A 23,304-nucleotide genomic window follows, 5' to 3' on the forward strand; every position below is an offset into this window, starting at 1 on the left:
TTAAACTCTATCCCTCGACTTATGAAAGCTACACCCCATAAGCTTTCTTAACTACCCTATCTACCTGTGAGGCAACTTTCAGGGATCTTTGGACATGTACCCCCAGATCCTTCTGCTCCTCCACACTACCAAGTATCCTGCCATTTACTTTGTACTCTGCTTTGGAGTTTGTCCTTCCAAAGTGTACCACCTCACACTTCTCCGGGTTGAACTCCATCTGCCACTTCTCAGCCCACTTCTGCATCCTATCAATGTCTCTCTGCAATCTTTGACAATCCTCTACACTGTCTACAACACCACCAACCTTTGTGTCATCTGCAAACTTGCCCATCTACCCTTCTACCCCCACATCCAGGTCGTTAATAAAAAAATCATGAAAAGTAGAGGTCTCAGAACCGATTCTTGTGGGACACATTAGTCACAACCCTCCAATCCGAATGTACTCCCTCCACCACGACCAATGTTCCCTCTAATTTTTAGTAGTCAGTGTGCGCAAAAATCTTACGTTGTGCAAATTTTTTTCCTGTGACAAAAGTATGTGCGCACTGAATGCACACATGGCACAGTTTATGTAGGTTTACAAAATATTTGGCATAAAACTGCATAAAATAACAACAAAATAACATACGTGTTTAAGTCACTCAGTTATTTTTTTCTCTCTCGTGTCTTTGGCATTTACCCATTCTTTGTAAACTATCTAGACTAATAGAACTTCCATCCAATTGATAGCTTTAGATTCTCATTAACATCCAAATAACATTCACCTAAACGGTTTCTCAGCCTGTTTCTGAGTTGATTCATTAGGCTAAAACCTCGCTCACAGTCCACAATAGACACAAGAAAGGTTCCCCCCATGTCCATCAACTGTGTACGGTCGCAAAACTGTTCATTGTGAAGTACAAATGCCACCATTTGAGCAAAGTTTGAAATCAGTTTGGATTTAATTTTTTCTTGCATGGAAAATTTGAAATCATTAAACTGTCTAACAACCACAGTATTTTCAGCTAGAAAATCATGATATTTTAGACATAAGGCATTAACTTGTTCATCGCTAAATGTGAAGTCACAATCTGCAATTGCGGAGAAATCAAAAGCTGACCATTCTTGTACCTCAACTTTGATCTCCTCTGGGTTTGATCGTTTACGCTCTCGCTCATCTGCACTCAACCGTAACATGCGTAGCACTCCTGTAACGGGTAATGACGGGTTCTGTTGCCTGAGCTTTTGTAAACCGTTCAAATGCGATTTACTTGCCAAATGACGCTTCAAAGTCAACTTTCCAAATATCATCCCATTTCTTTCCACTAACAAATTCAACAGCAACTTTCACATCACAACAATACAAATGGATAACTTCAGTTTCTGAATCGTACATAAATATTTCTTATAGCTGAATGTTCATGACCTCATGAGCTTTCGGCGTAGCAGTTTCTACTATTTTGTTAAGCCATTCAACTTTAAGCAAATTTGCAGTTTTTTTGGGCTTCACGCCCTTTGCTTCTTTTGAATTCGACATAGTGGATCAATGTTTTTTTCAATAAAAACTTAGTAAGCTATCTACAAGATTTGAAACAGATTTTTGTAAACTTTACAATATGAACACTGTCTGCCAAACACGGCTGCTGCCATGATGTAGCTGTACAAACCGGAACAGGAAAGGTGAGGTGACGTAAATTAGTGACGTGCATTGTGATGTTTGAAAAACCAACTAACTAGTTAACAGAAACAGCTAAAATATTACTTTCAATAAGTATAATTATTAATTACTACATTATTTTAGATAACTAACCTTTTGTGCGCACATTAATTTCCTTTGTGTGCTGGTTGAAAAACGTGTGCACACGCACAGCTTAAAGGGAACTATGACCACGACCCTCTGCTTTCTGCAGGCAAGCCAATTCTGAATCCACCTGGCCAAACTTCCCTGGATTCCATGCCTTCTGACTTTCTGAATAAGCCTGCTGTGTGGAACCTTATCAAATGCCTTACTAAAATCCATGTAGATCATATCCACTGCACTACCCTCATCTATATGTCTGACATTTCCTTAGTTCTGGAATGAAAAGCCTCATCCTGAGAGCAAATGAGGTGGAGATAGAGAAATTAAGAGAAAGGGATGGCATTTTTACAAGTAACAAGGTGGGAAGAGATATAGTTCAGGTAGCTGTCAGAGTCAGTGGGTTTATAAAAGACATCAGTAGGTAAGCTGTCTCCAGAGATAGAGATAGAGAGATTGAGAAAGTGGAGGGAGGTGTTCGAAATAGACCAGGTAAGTTTGAGGGCAGGGTGGAAGTTAGACGCGAAGTTGATGAGCTCCGCATGTGTGCAGAAAGCAGCACCAATGCAGTCGTTGATGTAGCGTAGGAAAAGTTAAGGAGTGACACCAGTGTGGACTGTTCCACATAGCCAACAAAAAGGCAGGCATAGCTAGGACCCATGTGAGTGCCCATGGTTACACCTTTTGTTTGAAGGAAGTGGGAGGAGCTGACGGAGAAATTTTTAAGAGTAAAGACAAGCTCTGCTTGGACAGTGGGGAGTTCTAATGGAGGGGAACTGGTTGGGTCTACTGTCCAGAATAAAACAGCTTTAAGGCCTTCCAGGTGAGGGATGGAGAGGTCTAGGGACTAGACATCCGTAGTGAAAATAAGATGAGTAGGGCCAGGAAACTTGAAATCATTGAAAAGATCAAGAGCTGTCCTCCCCTCTATTCACCATTCCCCCATCCCATTTCCCTCTGTCACCTTATCTTCTTATCTGCCTATCACCTCCCTCTGGTGATCCTCCTCTTTCCTTTCTTCCATGGCCTTCTGTCGTCTGTCAGATCTCCTCCCCCTTCTCCAGCCCTTTATTCATTTACTTCACCCTCCCTCCCCCTCTCCCGAATTCACCTATCACCTTGTACTTCTTCCTTCCCTTCCCCCACCTTCAAGCTCTGACTTCTCATCTTTTTTTCTCCAGTCCTGATGGAGCATCTCAGCCTGAAACGTTGACTGTACTCTTTTCCATATATGCTGCCTTCCCTGCTGTGTTCCTCCAGCATCTTGTGTGTATTTCACAGATAGATAGGGTCATAAAGAAAGCTTTTGGTACATTGGTCTTGGTAAGTTAAAGCATTGACTATAGGAGATGGGATATTATGTTGAAATTCTATAAGACATTGGTGAGGTGTAAATTGGAGTGTTGTGTGCAGCTATGGTCACCTTCGTGCAGGAAAAGTGTAAGTAAGGTTGAAAGAGTACAGAGAAAATTTACGAGAATGTTGCTGGATCTGGAGGACCTGAGCTATAAGGAAAGACTGAGTAGGTTAGGACTTTATTCCTTGCAACACAGAAGATTGAAAGGAGATTTAATAGAGGTGTACAAAATTATGAGGGGTATGGATAAGGTAAATGCAGGCGTTTTCCACTGAGGTTGGGTGGGACTACAACCAGAGCTCATGGGTTAAGGGTGAAAGGTGAAAAGTTTAAGGGGAACATGAGAGGAAATGTCTTCACTCGGAGGGCCGTGAGAGTGTGGAATGAGCTGCCAGCACAAGTGCATGGAAGCTCAATTTCAACGTTTAAGAGAAGTTTGGATCGGTACTTGGATGGTAGGGGTATGGAGGGCTATGGTCCTGGTGCAGGTCAGTGGGAGCAGGCAGTTTAATTAGTTTGGCATGGACTGGATGGGCCAAGAGCCTGTTTCTGTGCTGTACTTTTCTATGACTACCTCAGCGCACTGTCTAATGATTTCGTGTGTATGAGCAGCATGCAGTGCAAGCTTTTCACTGTATCTCCGTACCCATGTCATTAATAAACCAATATGAATACCAGTAGCGGCAGACCATCTGGCCTCTCAGGTCTGTTCATTCGTTTGACAAGATAATGGTTGATCTATTACCTCCAAGACCAGAAATCTCTGTCTACCATTTGAATACAGAAAATAACTGAGCCTCTGTAGCCAACTGGGGTAATTCCAATGTTCCAGTACTCTAGGTGAAGAAACCTCAGTAGTTCAGCTTACTATCAGAGAAATGTATGCAATATACATCCTGAAATTCTTGTTCTTCACATCCATGGAAACAGAAGAGTGGCCCAGAGAATGAGTGACAGTTAAAACATTCGAACCCCAAAGCCTCCCCACTCCCCCCACGCACAAGCAGCAGCAAAGCAACGACCCTCCTCCAACCCCCCATTTCCGCAAAAAAGCATCAGCTCACCCACCAAGCCTGCAACAGCAAAGCCCCCGATAAAGACCATGATCTTCAGTGCAACAAAAACTAATCAATGCACACACAGTGCTGGAGAAACTCAGCAGGCCAGGCAGCATGTATGGAAAAGAGTACAGTCGATTGATGAAGGGTCTCACCCAAAGCGTCAACTGTTCTCTTCCGTAGATGCTGCCTGGCCTGCTGAGTTCCTCCAGCATTTGTGTGTGTTGTTTGATATTCAGCATCTGCAGATTTTCTCTTGTTTGTGACAAAAACTAATCGTTCACTCGACAATTTGACATGCCACAGGCTGGCTGGCTCTCTCCCCAATAAAGGGAAAAATAGGTGTTCCCTTTCACAGTGACATAACAAAACAACTCGCTGATTGACAGCATTAGAAGTCGGTCATGCTGCTTTTCTTCCCCCAGGTTTTCCACCTGGAGAATCGGCAGCAATCTTTCCTCCACCAACTAGAGAGAGCCCGATTCACTGAGTACAGAGCGTCCGACAGTTGATCTGCTGTTTCCAATGTTCTGTTTTTCCCTGCAATGCTTCAGTTGGTGGCGCTGGCTTAGAATCAGGGCCATGAAACCTCGGAATGGAACCCTGAAGGCACACTAGTCTTCTAGGCCATGTCCTTGGGATATCAAAAAGTGGCCGGTTGTGTCCTCCCAGGAGCAGGTCCCACCGCCGCAAAGAACCGAAGCCTGAGTGTAACTCCAGGTCAGGGTCTTTAACAGAACCCATCCACCCTGAAAAGGAGACATCAAAAGTAGAAATTTCTTTGACGAACACGAAGGAGTCGCCATTGAGCACCATTGTAACTCCGCCTCCAACTCCAAATTTCCTCCTCATTTCCGTTCTAAATGGCCTTTAATCTCATACTGTGCCCTATAGTCATAACTACCTCACGGGGAGAGCCTGCTAAAAAGTTTGAAATATTTCAAAGTTCTAGAACAGAGTTCAAGGCCTAGCCTACTCAGTCTCTCCTCATTTGAGAACCTGCATCCCAGGAGTCATTGTGGGATGATTGAAGTGATAGCTTGCTTTCTTTTTGTGACTCACTTAATTTTTTCATAAAATCAAAAGGGAGCAGAGTGCTCTAAATGTGATCTCATTGAGGCCCTATATAAATGAAGTAAGTCACCTTCACTCTTGTAATCAAATCCCCTTGAAATAAAGGTGAATACTCCACTTGCTCACCACATCAACATCTTGCTACTAAGGCTTAAAAACACAGTCTTTCTGCTTTCCTTCAATGAAAGCAGGCAACCTTTCTTCATAACTTCTAGTAGAGTAGCAAAGACAGGCCAGTGAGCCTGACTTAGTTTTTAAAATTTATTTTTATTTGGAGAGGCAGAGCAGATCTGGCCCTTCTGACCCTTTCGAGATGTAACTAACCCCAGCCTAATCACAGGACCAACTAACCTCCTAATCATTATGGGTTTGCACTGTGGGTGGAACCCAGAGCACCCGGAGGAAACCAACACAGTCGTGGGGAAATCGTACAAACTCCTTACAGATGACACTGGTTTTGAACTCCGAACTCTGATGTCCTGAGGAGTAATAGCGTCTGCTGACCGCTGCGCTACCATTGTAGGGAGGTTACTGGAGTAAATTGTGAGGGGCAATGTCTACAATTGTTTGTATACCCAAGGCTTGATCAGCAACTAGCATGGTTTAATGTGTGGGGGTCAGGTCTGATGAATCTTTTGAAGAGCTAACTAAGGGGGCAGTGCAGTGAATATTGTTTATATGGACTTTAGTAAGGCCTTTGATAAGGTCCTTCAGGTTAAACCATGATGCCACTTTCAATGAATTATGTACCTGTATTCCCAGATTGATTTGTTCTACCATATTCCTACTGCTCACTGTGTTAGACCTACCCTGGTTGGTGCTACTGAAGTGCAACACTTCACACTTGTTTGCATTAAATTCCATTTGCCATTTTTCAGCCCATTTTTCTAGCTGGTCTAGATCCCGCTGTAAGCTCTGATAGTCTTCCTCACCGTTCACTACATCTTGCTGTCGTCCACAAATTTGCTGATCCAGTTCACCACATTGTCATCCAACTCACTAATATCAATGACAAACAACAACGGACCCAGCACTGATCCCTGCGGCACACCAGTAGTTACAGGCCACCAGTCAGGGAATGAGTTATTTCCTACCACTCCCACAAAGCCAATGTCTAATGCAATTTACTACCTCATCTTGAATACCAACAACTGAACCTTCTTGATCAACCTCCCTGCGGGGTCTTGTCAAGTGCCTTGCTAAAGTCCATGTAGACATTCTCTGCCGCCTTCAACTTTTATGGTAACTTCCTCAAAAAACTCTCTAAGGTTGGTTAGACACGACCTGCCCTGCATGAAGCCATGCTGACTATCCTTTATCAGCCCATGTCTATCCAAATACCTGTAGTCCAGTTCCTTAGAATACTTCCCAATAACTTTCCACCATTGATGTCAGGCTCACCAGCTATAATTTTTATGTATTATTTTTAGACCTTTTCTAAACAACAGGACACATTTGCTTATGATACTAAATTAGGGGGTCTTGTTGATAGTGAAGCTGGTTACAATTATTACACAGAGATCTTGATCAGTTAGGAAGATGGCTAAGGAATGGCAAATGGATTTCAACTGTGATAAGTGTGAGATGCATTTTGGATAGTCAAACCAAGGGGGGGGGGGGCCTCTACAGTGAATGTCAGCTCACTGATGAGTGTTTGGAACAGAGGGAGCTGGGACTGCAAGTGCACAGTTCACTGAAAGTGGCTGTGTGAGTAGACAGGCTGGTGAAGATGATGTTTAGCATGCTGGCCAGCATCAGTCAGGGCATCGAGTTTCGGAGTTGGGACGTTATGTTGAAGTTGGTGAGGCTGCAAATGGAGTATTGTGTCCAGTGGATCTTGTTCCCTGTAGTGAAGGAGAACGAGGGGTGACGTGGACTAGGGGGCCTGAGTAATAGGAAGAGATTGGCCACACTGGATCATATTCCCTGGAGCACAGGAGAACGAGGGGTGACCATATAAAAGTTTATAATATCATGCGGAGTATGGATAAGGTGACAGTCATAGTCTTTTCTAGACAGAATAAAAAGAAATTTAAGAGACCTGAGAGGGAACTTTACACAGGGGTAGTGAGTACCTGGAGTGAGCTGCCAGAGGAAGTGGTGGAGGTGGGTTCAGTTGCATCGTATGAGAGGCATTTGGAAAAATACGTGGAGAGGAGGGGCTTGGAGGGTTATGGGCCCAATGCGGGCAACTGGGACCAACAGGGAAGATAATGTGGTTAGTATGGACCAGTTGGGCTGATTGGCCTGTTTCTGTGCTGTATTACTCTGTGATTGACATTTTCCTCACTGCTCTATCTGTCATGTTGTGTGCACTTACACAGCTTGACCATGTCCCTGAGAAACATTTCTGTCTCCTCATCACTAATGGCATTCCCACTCAATTTAGGGTCATGAGCAAGGTTGATTCCCCATCCAATGTAGATGATAAAGATGTGCTAGTTGTTTAACCAAAACTATTTATCATCTGCATTGGATGGGGAAATTTTGTCCATATCAGAATCTGAATCAGGTTTAGTATCACTGACGTATGTCATGAAATTAGCTGTTTTGTAGCAGCAGTACAGTGCGATGCATAGTAATAAGAACTATAAATTACAATAAGTTATATATATGTAAGTAGAGCAAAAGTGAGGGATAAAAATTCTAATGAAATGTTCAAGGGTTCATTGTTCATTCAGAAATCTGATGGCTGGAGGGGAAGAAGCTATTCCTGAAACATTGAGTGTGTGTCTTCAGGCTCCACATGTACCGAGACTCAGTGAAAAGCTTGTCCTGCATACAGTTCACACATCAGTATGTATTGGGCTCTGTGACAGCATAGTGGTTAGTGCAGTTCTAGCTCAGGGCATCCCGGATTTCTGAGTTCAATTCTGACGCCGTTCTGTAAGGATTTCCTGTACATCCTCCCCTTGGAATGTGAGGGTATTCCCTGGATGCTCTGGTTTCCTACCACAGTCTAAAGACTTGCTGGGCCATTGTAAATTGTCACGTGATTAAGTTGGGGTTGCAGGGGGGTGTAGCTCAAAGGGCTGGAAGGGCCTAGCCCACACTGTATCGCTAAATAGACCAAGTCATTAACTAATGTGGAGAGATGTGTGTTATGGCTCATTATGCCTCTGGCATTTAGGGCAGCAATGATTGTCCTCCATCTCTGGCAGTGTTCAGGGCTTTCTTCACGTCAGTAACTTTCTCTTGGTTTTCACAACTGTCAGTCATCAACATCCCGTGGAGACTCAGGAATACCATAGCACTCAGATGTAGAAGAATTCTCCATGCTTCTTCTGTACTAAATTTGTTTGGTCAGTCAGGGTTGTTAGCCTTGAGCTGAGCCCCTGAACCTGGAGGACTGGTGGACCATTCTTAGTCCGGCCTCTACCCTTAGATGTATTTGGCATAAGTGACCCAAACAGGAGCCAAAGCGTAAAGCCCTGCCTCCAGCCAGCAGAGCTGTCTGGGTCATTGAGACACGCAAGCTTCCAAACCATGATAAACAAGGTTGTGGTCCTCTTGGAGGAATGCATAGAGGTAGAACAAGGTAAAACAATAACCTTGCTGAATAAAGTGTAACAGCTACTGAGAAAGTGCAGTGCAATAAAGTGCAAGATCATAATGAGGTAGATTGTGACGTTAAGAGTCCAACTTATCATACTGGGGAACTATTCAGTAGTCTTATAACAACAGAGTAGAAGCTGTCCTTGGTGGTATGTGCTTTCAGGCTTTTGTGTCTTGCCCACTGTAAGTGACGTCTGATGTATGTGGTTGGTGGAGAATTGGGGAAAGTAATGGGTATGTGTGAGAGAATTAGAGAAAAAATGAGGAATAGGATTTCTCAGAGCTAGGATAGTCACAGCCTGCCATTAGGAGAAAGATCCATATTCCTACTCAGCAGCACAAGAAATTCTGCAGATGCTTGAAATCCAGAGGAACTCAGGTCAGGCAGCATTTATGGAGAGGAATAAGCACTGGACAGTTTGGGCCGAGACCCTTCATCAGGACTGGAAAGGAAGAGATAAGATGCCTGAATAGGAGGGTGGTGGGGTGTGGAAGGAGGACAAGTTGGCAGGTAAGCGAGGGCTGTGGCGGAGGGGGGGAATGAAGTAAGAAGCTGGGAGGTGGGAGCTGGGAGGTAAAGGACTTGGAAAAGAAACTGATAGAGGAAAGTGAACCATAGGAGAATGGGGAGAGGCACCAGGGGGGTGTTGATAGGTGGGTGAGGAGAAGAGAAGAGGTCCTAAAGAGTGATTGTTAGGGCACTGACGAGTGTTGTGGAACAGAGGGAGCTGGGAGTACAAGTGCACTGTTCACTGAAAGCAGCCGTGCAAGTAGACAGGCTGGTGGAGAGACCTTTAGCATTCTCGCCTCCTTCAGTCAGGGCATCGGGTTTCAGAGTTGGGACATTATGTTGCAGTTATATAGGTTGTTGGTGCAACTACACTTGGAGTATTGTGTCCAGTTGAGTATACAGCCTGAGAAGTCAATTGGATCCACTCTAATTTGCTTACGGTCTCAACAGGTCCACACAGTTCGTTGTCGTTTGCGCGTTGGTTGTTTGTCTCTCCTGTTGGGTGTGGTCTTAAATTGATTCTATTACTTTCCTCGTATTTAACAATGAATGCCCCCTGGAAAACGAATCTCAGGGTAGTATATAGACTATTAATATATAGGACTTGGTATACAGGAGTGAGATATGCCAACTAGTGGAGTGGTGCCACAGCAACAACAACCTGGCACTCAACGTCAGTAAGACGAAAGAGCTGATTGTGGAGTTCAGGAAGGGTAAGACGAAGGAACACATACCAATCCTCACAGAGGGATCAGAAGTGGAGAGTGTGGGCAGTTTCAAGTTCCTGGGTGTCAAGATCTCTGAGGATCTAACCTGGTCCCAACATATTGATGCAGTTATAAAGAAAGCAAGACAGCAGCTATATTTTATTAGGAGTTTGAAGAGATTTGGTATATTACGAAATACACTCAGAAACTTCTATAGATGTACAGTGGAGACCATTCTGACAGGCTGCATCACTCTCTAGTATGGAAGGGCTACTGCACAGGACTGAAAGAAGCTGCAGAGGGTTGTAGATTTAGTCAGCTCCCTCTTGGGTACTTGCCTACAAAGTACCCGGGACATCTTCAAGGAGCAGTGTCTCAGAAAGGCAGCATCCATTATTAAGGACCTCCAGCACCCAGGGCATGGTTGTGGTTAGTAGCTCATCCAGGAGAAGGAAAACTCTGATCTCAAACCTCTGCTGCCTTGCAGCTATACCCACTTATGGGGATGGCCTCAGGAGTAAACCCCGAGGGAAGTATCTGGAGCTGGAGTCGCTTATGTTGCTTGGCAACCCAAGTGACACCAACCTGCAGTGGCCTCTGCCGTTCCTTTGTATTCATTAGCTGCATGGAGAGGGGGAGTCTGCTACATGGACATCAGCTTTCTCTCCATATCGTACTGCCCTCACTTGTATATCATGTAGACAGCTAGGATGCAGCATTCATGGTCGATCCTGATCAATGAAGGGCCTAAATGAAGTCTCCAACCTGATGGTACTACCAGTCATGACTTCAGTTGTTTACCTTTTCCCCCGCTCCTTATTTTCCTTCATTTCTGTGGTTCCTTCACCTTCTCTCTTCCATCTATCGTCCAGGTTCTCACATTGTTCCCTATCAGCCCTGTACCTCACCTTCCCCCTCACCTGGACTTGCGTACCACCCACCATCTTGGACCCTTCCGCCGCCCCCCCCCCCCGCCCCAGTTGCTGCCCTCTTTCTTTCCAGTCAGAAGAAGGGCCTAGATTTTGTCCTCCGGTCTTAGGCTCCCCCACAATAGAAACATCCTTTCCATATCTGCTCTATCAAGGTCTTTCGACATTCGATAGGTTTTAATGAGGTCACCCCTCATTCTACTGAATTTCAGCATGTACAGGTCCAGAGCAATTAACTGATTGAGCTTTATAATTCTTAATTTGACTATATGGTTAGTAAAGAAAACGAAAGAAAAGGGCCCATTCTCATGAAACGGTCTAATGTGCAATGTTGGAACTCACTGATGAGGCTGTTCGTCCACCACCGACCTCCTCCGATCGTCACTGACCTTTGGACCCTTACTCCAAGTCCACTCCGTCTGAGGTCTACCAGTTCCCTCCATTTGCCTCCTCTCTCCTCGTCTCTCCCCGGCAAAAGACCGTGAATTCCCGGCACCTAGACACACAGGAAAGAACAGCATCCCGCTCATTGCCCAGCATGTCCCGTTATCTCTAGTTGTAACACAAACGTTGTTGCTACAGAGAAACCATTACCTCAGCAGTGGAACATTACAGAGAAGCCATTACATTAGCAGTGAAACCTCACAGCGTGTTACAATCGCATTTGCCTTCCTTACCACAGATTAACCTTCTGGGAATCCTGCACGAGGACTCCCAAGTGCCTTCGCACCTCAGATTTTTGAATTTTCTCTCCATTTATTTCTTCTACCAAAGTGCATGACCATATACTTTCTGACACTGTATTTCATCTGCCTTTTCTTTGCCCATTCTCTTGAACTGTCTATAAGTCCTTATGTAGCCTCTCTGCTTCCTTAAAACTACCTGCCTCTCTACTTATCTTTGTATCATCCACAAACTTGGCCGCAAAACCATCAATTCTGTCATCCAAATCATTGAAATCTAATGTAAAAATAAGTATCCAACCAGAAAAGGCTCCCTTTATTCCCCGTCTTTGCCTCCTGCCAATCAGACAATGCTCTATCATGCTAGTATCTTTCCTTTAATGCCATGGGCTCTTCACTTGTTAAGCAGCCTCATGTGCAGCATCTTGTCAAAGGCCTTCTGAAAATTGATGTACACAACATCCACTGATTCTCCTTTGTCTATCCTGCTTGTTACTTCTTCGAAGAATTCCAACAGATTGGTCAGGCAAGATCTTCCCTCGAGGAAACCATGTTGACTATGGCCTATTTTGCTATGTGCCTCCAAGTACCCCAAAACCACGTCCTCAACAATCGACTTCAACATCTTTCTAACCACTAAGCCACTCCTTTCCTTTGCTAGCCTGCTGGTCATCCTTGGGTGAGGTGTGGCGCGTGCTTAGTCCTCTTAATCAGGGTTATATGAAACCATGGGAGCAGGTGGTGGATGGTCGTATGAACAGCCGGAGCACATCACAAGTCCTGTTTATGCGACCACTGATGCCAGGCAGACAATCGCTGAAGAGTATTGATAATGGCTCGGGTCACCTGTCTTGTAAAGACTGCCCAGAAGAAGGCAATGTGGAAAAATTCGTCAAAAATAATCATGGTCGGGGAAAGACTTCTGGTCTTTTGTAACCAACCTGCATTGGATCCCATGTGCCTTAAGCTTTTAGATCTGACTGCTATGCAGGACCTTATTAAAGTCCATATAGACATCCTGCCTGCATCAATCTCAATGTCCTCCCCATAAAACTAAATGAGGCAGCATTTTCCCCACACAAACTAAAATTCAATTATATTATTTTCAAAAAATGCAACAGCAGAAATCTGCTGTAATAGAAATGTAAGAAATTCTGAATTTCAGTTAATATCTGTGGGTGAGGAAATTGTTAATGTTCATTCTGAAGAACTGGGACACAGAAAATAATTGCAGAGAGGATGGGGAATTGTACAAAGGGAATATCTACAGTGGAGTGAGGCCAGGCTTGTGGACGTGATCCTGCTATTTATAGAACCATCTGGCAAATAAAGTGAAAGAAGATAAGCAAGTCGAGTTGCGGGGATGGAGAGAGGGACAGAGAGGAGGGGGAGAGATGGCGGGGGGGGTGGATGAGAGAGGAGAGAGAAAGGACAGGACAATGGGACCTCAAGGTTGTGAAATGCGGGTTTGAGGTGTTGCTGACACCTGAAGTGAAAGGAGAACACGGACCAAGCTCAGCAGATCAGGCAGCACCTGTGGAGAGAATCTGATTTAATAAAACAGAGACATAACCTCACACACAAAAAATGCTGGTCCAGGCAGCATCTATAGGAAGAGGTACAGTCGACGTTTCGGGCTGAGACCCTTCGTCAGGAGTATCTCTTCTTTCAGTTAGTCCTGACGAAGGGTCTTGGTCCAAAACGTCGACTGTACCTCTTCCTATAGATGCTGCCTGGTCCAGCATTTTTTGTTACTTGATTTTCCAGCATCTGCAGATTTCCTGGTGTTTGCGAGAGACATAACCTCAATTGGTCTATTAGGATACAATTGAGCAAGTTGTATGAAATTATTATATTGGCTCTTGAGATCTGAAGGGTGCAATATGCTTGGATAATAAGAAAAGAACTTCAGAAGCTGGAAATATAAACCGAACTCAAAAATTCTAGAAAGACTCAGCAGGTCAGGCAGCATCTTGGGAAGAAATCCCAGGTTAGCAGTTCAGGTTTGAGATTCTTCATCAGGGCTGAACGGGAGTTTTGGGTTTAACTAACTGGAGTTGTGCGAGCTTTACCAGCATCTTTTGGTTTGGTTACTTACTGTAGGTTGCCAATGGCAGCTCACTGTCTTTGCCTAGTATTACAAGTTATCCAAGGTGCAGCCCATCTTCTCCTCCTCCTCCCAGGGATGACGGCTTTGGAGCTTCTGTTGCCATTTCTGTAGCTCTGGGTTTTTATGGGATGGGTTTGCTAACCCCATACCCAACTCTCCTCCTTTCACAGCCGGGTTTGGGACTGTCCATGGGGAGTTCATACCCGTTCCTCCTCCTTTCACAGTCGGGTTTGGGACTGTCCGTGGGGAGTTCATACCCGTTCCTCCTCCTTTCACAGCCGGGTTTGGGACTGTCCATGGGGAGTTGATACCCAACTCTCCTCCTTTCACAGACGGGTTTGGGACTGTTCATGAAGGAGTTAGTTCCTCTGCTGATTGTTAGTTGCTAAAGCTCTGTTATTTTTTTGCAGGTACCTCGTGTTTGAATGTAAACTATGGATGAAGATCAGGATGATCCAGTTAATAAGAGCACAGCGCTGGGAAAAACACGAAGGAAGCGGGAAATCTTTAGCATTTTCAGCGATGAAGGTAATTTTGGAGTCATCAGGCATTGAAAGGCCATTCGATCCCACCCCTCACCCCACCCCCCGTGTCCATACCATTCAGTGCGCATTTATCTGTAATTAATCCCACCTCCTAGCATGCACTTAGTTAAGCCCATTTATCTGGATCAGATATGGATCATTAGTTAAATAAGATGCAATATTGATTAATCAGCACATTGCTAAAGCTCAAATGTAAACTGGGGTGTTGGGGTAGTGGAGAGAAGAGAGCTGTCTTTAACTTGGATCAGTGCACCAAAGCCACGTCTTTGTGCATTTATAAAAATGTCCTCAGGCCTCATTGAAATCATCCTCCAGAGGAACAGTTAGCATAGTGGTTTACGTGACAGTATTACAACTGGGGCCATTCCGCAGCTCAGAGTTAATTCCATTGCTGCCTGCACATTCTCCCTGTGACTGCATGGGTTTTCTCTGGGTTCTCTGGTTCCCTCACACATTCCAAAGACGTAATGGTTTGTTGGTTAATTGGTCATTGTAAATTGTCCTGTGATGAGGCGAGGGTGAAATAGATGGGTTGCTGGGCGCTGTGGTTCTTTGGGCCCACTACTACTACGTCGAACAGGCCTAGGGGGCCGGCGTCGGGCACGATGACAGACTCTCCTCTTCTCCCTCTCCCTCATCAGTGTGTTCAGTTCATCTACATTAGCCACACCACTGTCTTCTAGGAGCGTGTTGACCATGGTCTTGGGAGGGCGCCCAGTGTTCATCCTCCCGTGCTTGGGCTACCATATGATGACTGGGCCGGCAGGTAGCTCGGGGTGGCGTAGACAGTGCCCCGCTAGTTGCAGTCTTCTCGCCTCGATTTTAGTGGTGAGCATCAGAAGGTCGTCATAGAGCTCGGCGTTCATCATGTGCAGTTGCCAACTCACGTAAGAGCCATCCGGAGCATTCGTGTACAGCAGCCATCTAGAGACTTTCACATAGTCTTGCTGAGTGTCCACGTCTCGCATCCGTACGTGAGAACGGACTCTATGACTGCTATGAAAATCCTCTTTTTAAGCCCTCTGGTCAGGTTCAACTTCCAGATTTCCTTCATGTCATTCATAGCCCTCCATGCCAGCGCCTTCTGTATCTTTATGTCCTCCTCCGAACTCATCATTCTTGACCCGAGGTACTTGTAGTCAAAGACTTTCTTAATGGTATCATTCTTTACGGTCTGGAGAGTACCTTCGTCACAGTTAAACGCCATGTACTCTGTCTTTTTAGTGTTTAGGTGAAGTCCAACTTTATTGCACTCAATTTCCACTTTTGTCAGTAGCTGCTGTGCTTCCTCCATCTGGTCAGAGAGCAGGACTATGTCATCTGCAAAATCGAGATCTGTGAGCGTAACTGGTCTGACCCTTTTGTTTCTCCTGGTTTTATGTAAAACCAAGCTTGTCATGATCTTTGGTAGCTTGTCACAGAGCGTAATCAAGGACGATTATAAAGATGTAGGGTGCCAGAGTGTCTCCTTGCAGCACACCAGCTAGGAGCTCGAACACTGCTGTTTCTCCGTCTGGTGATACAACTTTCGCCATGGTTTTGGTATAGCTGGACTCTATTGCTCTCAGTAGATGGTCTGGCACTCCGTAAGCTTTCAGGATCTTCAGCATTTTATCTCGGTGAATGGATTCAAAAGCTTTGCGAAAATTGATATAAGTAAACACGGCTGGTAGGTTGTTTTTCTTGACTTCCTCGATGATTCTACGGAGAGCAAGTATTTGCATTACTGCTGTGCGCTTCTGCCAAAAACCATTCTGATTGAATCTTAGCTTAGGGTCGATGGCGGTGCGAATCCTGTTCAAGATCAGATGATCTTGATTCTTTGGGCCAGAAGGGCTTATTCCGTACTACATAGAACATAGCACAGGAACAGGCCATTTTGCCTACAAGCTTGTGCCATACCAGCTAAAAAGCAAATCAAAAATGTGCAAACACTAATCCCCCCTATCTACACTATGTCCATATTCCTCCATCCTCCTTGTATCTATGTGCCTATCTCTTAAAAGCTTCCAATGTATTAGCCTTTACCGCTGTACCAGGCAGCGCATTCCAGGCATCCATGACTGAGTAAAAACCTTACCCCTCACGTCCCCTTTGAACCTACCTTCCCTAATCTTCAATGCATGCCCTCTCTATTAGACATTTCAACCCCGGGAAACAGATATTCTCTGTCCACTTTATGCCTCTTATAATCTCGTAAACCTCTTTCAAATCTCCCCTTGGCCTCCAGTGTTCCGGAGAAAAGAACCCAATTTTTTTTCAACCTCTTGTGATAACGTGCCCTCTAAACCAGGCAGCATCCTGGTAAACCTCTTCTGTACCCTCTCCAAAGCCTCAGCATTCTTCATATAGTGGGACGACTAAACTGTGTGCCAAACTGCAGATGTGGCCTAACCAGAGTTTTCTAAAGATGTAACATTCCCTCCTGATTTTTGAACTCCATGCCTTGACCAATAAAAGCAAACATTCCATAAGCCGTCTTGACCACCTTATCGACCTGTGTGGCCACTTTCACCGAGCTGTGAACTTGGGTCCCAAGATCTTTCTGCTCAGCATCACTGTTGAGGACCTTGCCCTTAACAGTGTACTGTCTCTTTGCATTTGCCCTACTGAGGTGCAACACATCACAGTTATCTGCGTTAAACTCCATCTGCCAATCCTCAACCCATATCTGCAACTGATCTATACCGTGCTAGTCGTTTACACTGTCCACAACTCCACCAATTTTTGTATCATCCGCAAACTTGCCAACAGGCCCATCTACATTTTTATCCAGTTCGTTTATATACATCACAGTCAGCAGAGGTTTCAGCGCAGATCCCTGCGGAACACGACTAATTACAGACATTCAGCTCAAATAAGTCCCTTCAACCACTACCCTCTGCCTTCTATGTGCAAGCCAGTTCTGAATCCAGACAGCCAATTTGCTGCGGATCCCGTGCACCTTAATCTTCTGGATTAGCCTCCCATGAGGGACTTTGGCAGACACTTTACTAAAATCTGTGTAGACAACATCGTCTACCCTACCCTCAGCAGTCTCTTGTCACCTTGTCAAAAAATGGAATCAAGTTGGTGAGGCACGACCTGCCACACACAATGCCATGCTGGTTCTCCCTGATTAGGCCATGGGTTTCCAAATGCTCATATATCCTATCCCTAAGAATGTTCTCCAGCAATTTCTCTACAACAGATGTGAGACCCACTGGTCTGTAGTTCTCAGATTTATTTTATAGATCTCATTCATTGCTTCATCCCAGATATCATCTGTGAATCTGCTCTGTACCATCTCTGGTGCTATCACAGTCACAGCTGACTTATAGTGTGGTGACCAGAACTGCATTCAGTACTCCAGATGAGGTCAGAGCAATGCCTTATAATGGAGGCTCTTTTCTTCCTCTCCGGTGCTATCATGGCCTCCCAATAGTTTAGTGACCCGAACTGCATTCAGTACTCCAGATGAGGTCAGAGCAATGTTTGATAATGTTGGAGTATAACCTTCTTTTCTCTTGTGTTCAGTTCTTATATGGGGGGGGGTGCGGGTGATACAGTAGTGTAGTGGTTAGCACAACGTTTTACAGTGCCAGCATCCTGGGCTCAATTCCCACTGTTGTCCGGAAGGAGTTTGTACATTCTCTCTATGACTACATGGGTTTCTGCAGCTGCTGCCTTTTCCCCACAATCCATTGACTTACTGATTGGTGGAGTAATTGGTCATTGTAAATTGTCCTGTGATGAGACTAGAGTAAAATCGGGGGTTGCTGGGTGTCATGGCTTGAAGGGCCTGTTCTGCACTGTATCTCAATAAACAAGTAAAATAAATAAACAAATAATGAAGGCCAACACGTTGAATCATGTTATCTATTTATTTTTATTTAGGGATACTGCACATTAACAGGCCCTTCTGGCCCAACAAGCCCGTGTGACCAATTAATCTAATAACCTGTACATCTTTGGACTGTGGGAGGAAACCGATGCGGTCATGATGATATATATACTCCTTACAGACAGCAACAGAATCCAACCTGGGCTGCTTGTGCAGTTAGAGCATTATGTGCAGTGCTGTGCTTTACTAGGGCCAGACTTGCACAGTAAAGAACAGGTCTCTGAGGAGTGTTGCAGAACAGGGAGACTTAAGGGTGCAGGTACATAATTTCCTGAAAGATGTGACATAGGTAGATACTTTATCACGTTTGTCTTCATCGGACAGGGTGTTGAGTACCAGAGATGGGATGCGACATTCCAGTTCTGTAGGATGTTGGTGAGACTGCACCTGGATTATCTTGTGCAGTTCTGGTCAACTGTACTCTAGGAAGGATGTGATTGCATTGGAGAGGTTGCAGAAAAGAAACATAGGTATGTTGTTTGGACTGCAATGCTTGAGTTAAAATGAAGGACTGTATAAGCTGGGACTGCTCTATCTACCTATGCTGTCATCTTCAGTGGTCTTTGGACCGGTATGGTAAGGTTAACAGGATGGAGGGGTATTGGTCTGGGTCGTTGTGGTTCCCAGTGTAATCACACTTAGCCCAGGAGCCCAGGTTATGCTGCAACTGGAATTACTACGTCAGCTGGGTGTCTGAAGCCCCACTGATGACTTAAGCTTCACCTCAGCTGAAAATATTGAAAATATTTTATTTAGCTGAAAAGGTTAACAGTGCCATATGGTGAATCAAACTAATAAATACTTTCTGACCTGGGCAGTCGCATGCTTAGCAGTTCCCAAACTTACTTACTTAAGCCCATCACCCCTACTGGGGCAAAGGGCACTGACAGTGGCTCACCAGAGTTCTCTGTCCTGGGCTAGTCATTCACGTTGTCCCCAGGTTCAGCCCATCTTACTGGTTTATCCTTTCTCTCCCAGAGAGGAGATCTTTGGATCTTCTGTAGCTCTGGGTTTTTAGGGGATGGGGTTGCAAGCCCCATGTCCAACATTCCTCCTCTTGCAGCCTAGCCTGGGGTCATCCATGGTGGAGTCAGCAGTTCCCAAAGCTTGTTTAAAAATGTAATGTGGAATTTACTAAATGAGGTTAAATAACATCTTTTTCTGTTGTTTGAAATCCATCTTGAGTTGTTTTCAACCTCACTGTAGTCTCTCAGTAGAGTATTTACCATCAACACGGTTTTTGTCTCATTGCTATGCTAAGGGAGCTAGATCCTATCTTAGTCCTCAAGGGCAGTTACATGGAGATTTCAGTGACCTTCTGACCAGCAATAGCTCACGGGTTGTCCACATTCCCCTCAGTTGGCAAGGTGGGATTCCAACCAGACTGCTGCTTATGAAGTACTGAATGCTGTTTTCTTTTGTTAGAGGAATCAAGTAGTGAAGATGATGATGACATGGACGAGGGCGATACAGATGATGATGATGATGATGGAGAAGGTGCAGAAGATGATGACCTAGAGGATGAAGATGATGACGATGAAGAGGAAGATGAAGAGGAGGAGGAAGGTAGGTTACTTAATTCATTAATTAAACATAGAACACTGCAGCACAATACAGGCCCTTCAGCCTACAATGTTATGCCAAATTTTAATCTATTCCAAGATCATTCTGACCTTTCCCTCCCGCAGAGCGCTCCATTTTTCTATCATCTATGTGCCTATCTAAGAATCTCTTAAATGCCCCTAATGTATTTGCCTCTACAACCACCGATGGCAGGGTGTCTCATGCACTCACTGCTCTCTGTGTAAAAATTAAAGTTACCTCTGATATCCCTCCTTGTACATTCCTCCAGTCATCTTAAAATTATGCCTCCTTGTGTTAGGCACTTTCACTCTGGGGAGAAATCTCTAGCTGTCCACTCAATCTATGCCTCTTATTGTCTTGTACCCTTCTGTTGGCCCCCTTCACTCCAAAGAGAAAACCCCTCGCTCTTTCAACCTATTTTCATAAGACGTGTCCTCCAATCCAGGCAACATCCTGATAAATTAACTTGATTTGCTTAAACCAGTTGAGGGCACTGATATCCTCATGTTTACTGATCTGACAGTGTCAGATTTCTGTTTACAGCTCCAAGCCGGTTTTGGGTATGTTGGTACAATTACTAAAGTCACATTTTTAAAAATAAGTTGCACATTTGAAGAAACTTGTTCTTGTTCCCCTGGAGACTGGTCTAGTGCTGTAATTGACTGGACCTCATTGGTTAGTATCTGAAAACCCGGCTGGGGCAACATGAATGAACCTTGTGCTTGGAGTATTGTGAGATGAGGAGGAATTTCTTTTCCTAGAGGGTCTTGAATTTGTGGAATTCATTGTCACGTATGGCTGTGTATACCAGGTCATTGCGAATATTTAAAGCAGAGGTTGGTGGGTTCTTAATAAGGAAGGGCTTCATAGATTACGGGGAGAAGGCAGGAGAATGGGGTTGAGAGGGATAATGAATCAGCCATGAAGGAATGACGTAGGGGACAGAATGACCTAATTCTGCTCCTATGTTTTATGATCTTCTGGTTCTGCTTGATTACATCCAGTTCAGATTAAATATTTGCTTTATTTGTCACATGTGCTTTGAAGCATACTGTGAATTGTGACTGCTGGGTGTTGATTAACAGCAGGACTTTGTCCGATCTTTATGTCACTCCCCTCCAGGGCTGTTTGTACCTGTGGTTGCCTAAGAACATAGACTATGTATGCATTTGGCATCATGATCGACAGCTATCAAAGGCTGGGAAGTCTGTTCCTGTGCTTCTGTTCTCTGTGCCTTTCTGCCCCTCGTGCAGTCCATGTGTGGTGGAGAGAATACTTTGCCAAATAATATCATGGTCTTCCGTATTAAAGTACATGTTATCCTGTTCAAGCTCTCAGGTCTTCCACCAGCTTCTTAAATTTAAATAATCTCCTTGAAAGTTAATTGACAGGTCAGCCACGCTCCTAAACTGTGGAGTTCAATACCTAAAACTGTAAGGGATGCAGACTCAGTTGACACTTTTAAGCACCAGCTCAAAACTGATTTATTTAACTTTTAACTAATTCTTTTTGTCTTTTATTTCATGTTTGCACATTATCCCATTGTAAAGCACTTTGAATTACATCATCCGTATGAAAAGTGCTCAATTAATAAAGTTATTATTATTAAAATATGTATTAAAGTAAAATAAAGCGCACACAGTTCAGCAAAGTTTCTTCCCTTCTCCCATTAGATTCCAAAGTCAATGAACCCATGAACACTACCTCACTGTTTTCCTATTTGTGATCTCTGTTTGCACTAGAAGTCTTAGTCACGAAAAAAATACGGCACAGAAACAGGACCTTTGGCCCATCTAGTCCACACTGAACCATTTAAGCTGCCTACTTCCTTTGACCTGTACTAGGACCATAGTCCTCCATACCCCTATCGTCTTTGTACCTGTCCAAACCTCTTAAACGTTGAAATCGAGCATGCATGCACCACTTGCACTGTCAGCTCATTCCACACTCTTATGACTCTCTGAGTGAATAAGTTCCCCTTAAATAGTTCACATTTCACCCTAGACTCACGAGCTGTAGTTGCAGTCCCAACCTCAGTGGAAATGCCTGCTTATTAATAGCATTAATAAATTAATAACTACTTTTTAATTTATATGTATATTTCTTATCGTAATTTATAGCTTTTTAAAATTTGGTATTGTAATGTACTGCTGGCGCAAAACAATGAACTTCACAAAACATGCCAGTGATATTAAACCTGATTCTGATTCCGTGGTTGGCATTCTTTAGTTTATATGAGCATCGTAGACATTACCATATTTATTCAAGTTTAGTGCACCATGTAATTTAAAAAATACAGATTTTATGTCGAAATACAGTGCGGAGCAGGCCCTTCTGGCCCTTTAAGTGTGCCACTCGGCAATCCCTGACAGCCCCCAATGTAACCCTTACCTGACCACATGGCGATTACAATGACCAATTAACCTACTAACAGATATGTCTTTGGACTGTGGGAGGAAACCCGAGTAGCCAGAGGAAAGCCACGCAGTCCATGGGAAGGACATACAGATTCCTTACAGGGGACTCCAGGGTTGAACTCCAAGCTCCACCCTGAGCGATAATAGAGTCGTGCTAATCACCACGTTACTGTGCTGATTTTGATCGTGGTGATTTGATCTCTATAAATAGTAGGTAGGGCAAGATTTTCACTGTATCTTGGTACATGTAACAATAATAAATCACTTTGCCAAGGCTTTTGACAAGGTCCCAGATGGCAGACTAGTTCAGCAGATATGCCAGATTGATGACTGGAATATAAGAGCAAGGACTAGAAGATGAGAGCAAGGATGTAATGCTGAGGCTTTATAAGGCATTGGTCAGACTGTACTTGGGAGTATTGTGAGCAATCTTGGGCTCCTTATCTAAGAAAGGATTTGCTGGCATTTGAGAGGAACCAGAGCAGGTTCACGAGAATGACTCAAGAATGAAAGAATAATGTATGAGGAGCTTTTGATAGCTCTGGGCCAGTACTCACTGGAGTTTAGAAGAATGGGGCGAGGGGGGATTCTGATTGAAACCTATCGAATAGTGAAAGGTCTAGATAGAATGCATGTGGAGTGGATATTTCCTAAAGATGAGGAGGAAGTTCTTTAGCCAGAGGGTGGTGAATCTGTGGAATTCAATGTCACAGATGGCTGTGGAGGCCAAATCATTGGGTATATTTAAGAGGTTTATAGTTTCTTGATGAGTTAGTGCTTCAAAGGTTACAGGGAGAAAGCAAGAGAATGAGGTTGTGAGGGATAATACAATTGTAAGAAAAAGTTTGTGAACCCTTTGCAATACCTGGTTTTCTGCCTTAATTACCCATAAGATGTGGTCTGATCTTCATCTAAGTTGCAATAATAGACAAACACAATCTGCCTAAACAAATAATACACAAACAATTTTACTACTTCTCGTCAATTCTGAGTACACCATTTGAACAATCACAATCTAGGTTCAAAAAAGTGTGTGAACCTCTGGGCTAAATCCTTCTACAAAATCTATTTGGGGTCAGGTGTTCCGATCAATGAGATGAGATTGAGGTGTGGG

At 44.2% G+C, this 23,304-nt stretch overlaps 1 protein-coding gene across 2 annotated transcripts in view; it reads left to right on the forward strand.

Moving 5' to 3' along the window:
• The window catches only part of phrf1 (PHD and ring finger domains 1), a 195,397-nt gene that overhangs the window by 5,194 nt on the left and 166,899 nt on the right, over positions 1-23,304 (forward strand). For both annotated transcript variants that reach the window (XM_072272921.1, XM_072272922.1), the window contains exons 2-3: positions 14,172-14,289; positions 19,615-19,755. In XM_072272921.1, coding sequence (XP_072129022.1) covers positions 14,196-14,289; positions 19,615-19,755 — 235 coding nt within the window. In that variant the 5' untranslated portion in view covers positions 14,172-14,195. The remainder of the gene's footprint in view (positions 1-14,171; positions 14,290-19,614; positions 19,756-23,304) is intronic.

Source organism: Mobula birostris, chromosome 11, assembly GCF_030028105.1.
Source record: "Mobula birostris isolate sMobBir1 chromosome 11, sMobBir1.hap1, whole genome shotgun sequence".
In the NCBI taxonomy this organism is placed as follows: domain Eukaryota; kingdom Metazoa; phylum Chordata; class Chondrichthyes; order Myliobatiformes; family Myliobatidae; genus Mobula; species Mobula birostris.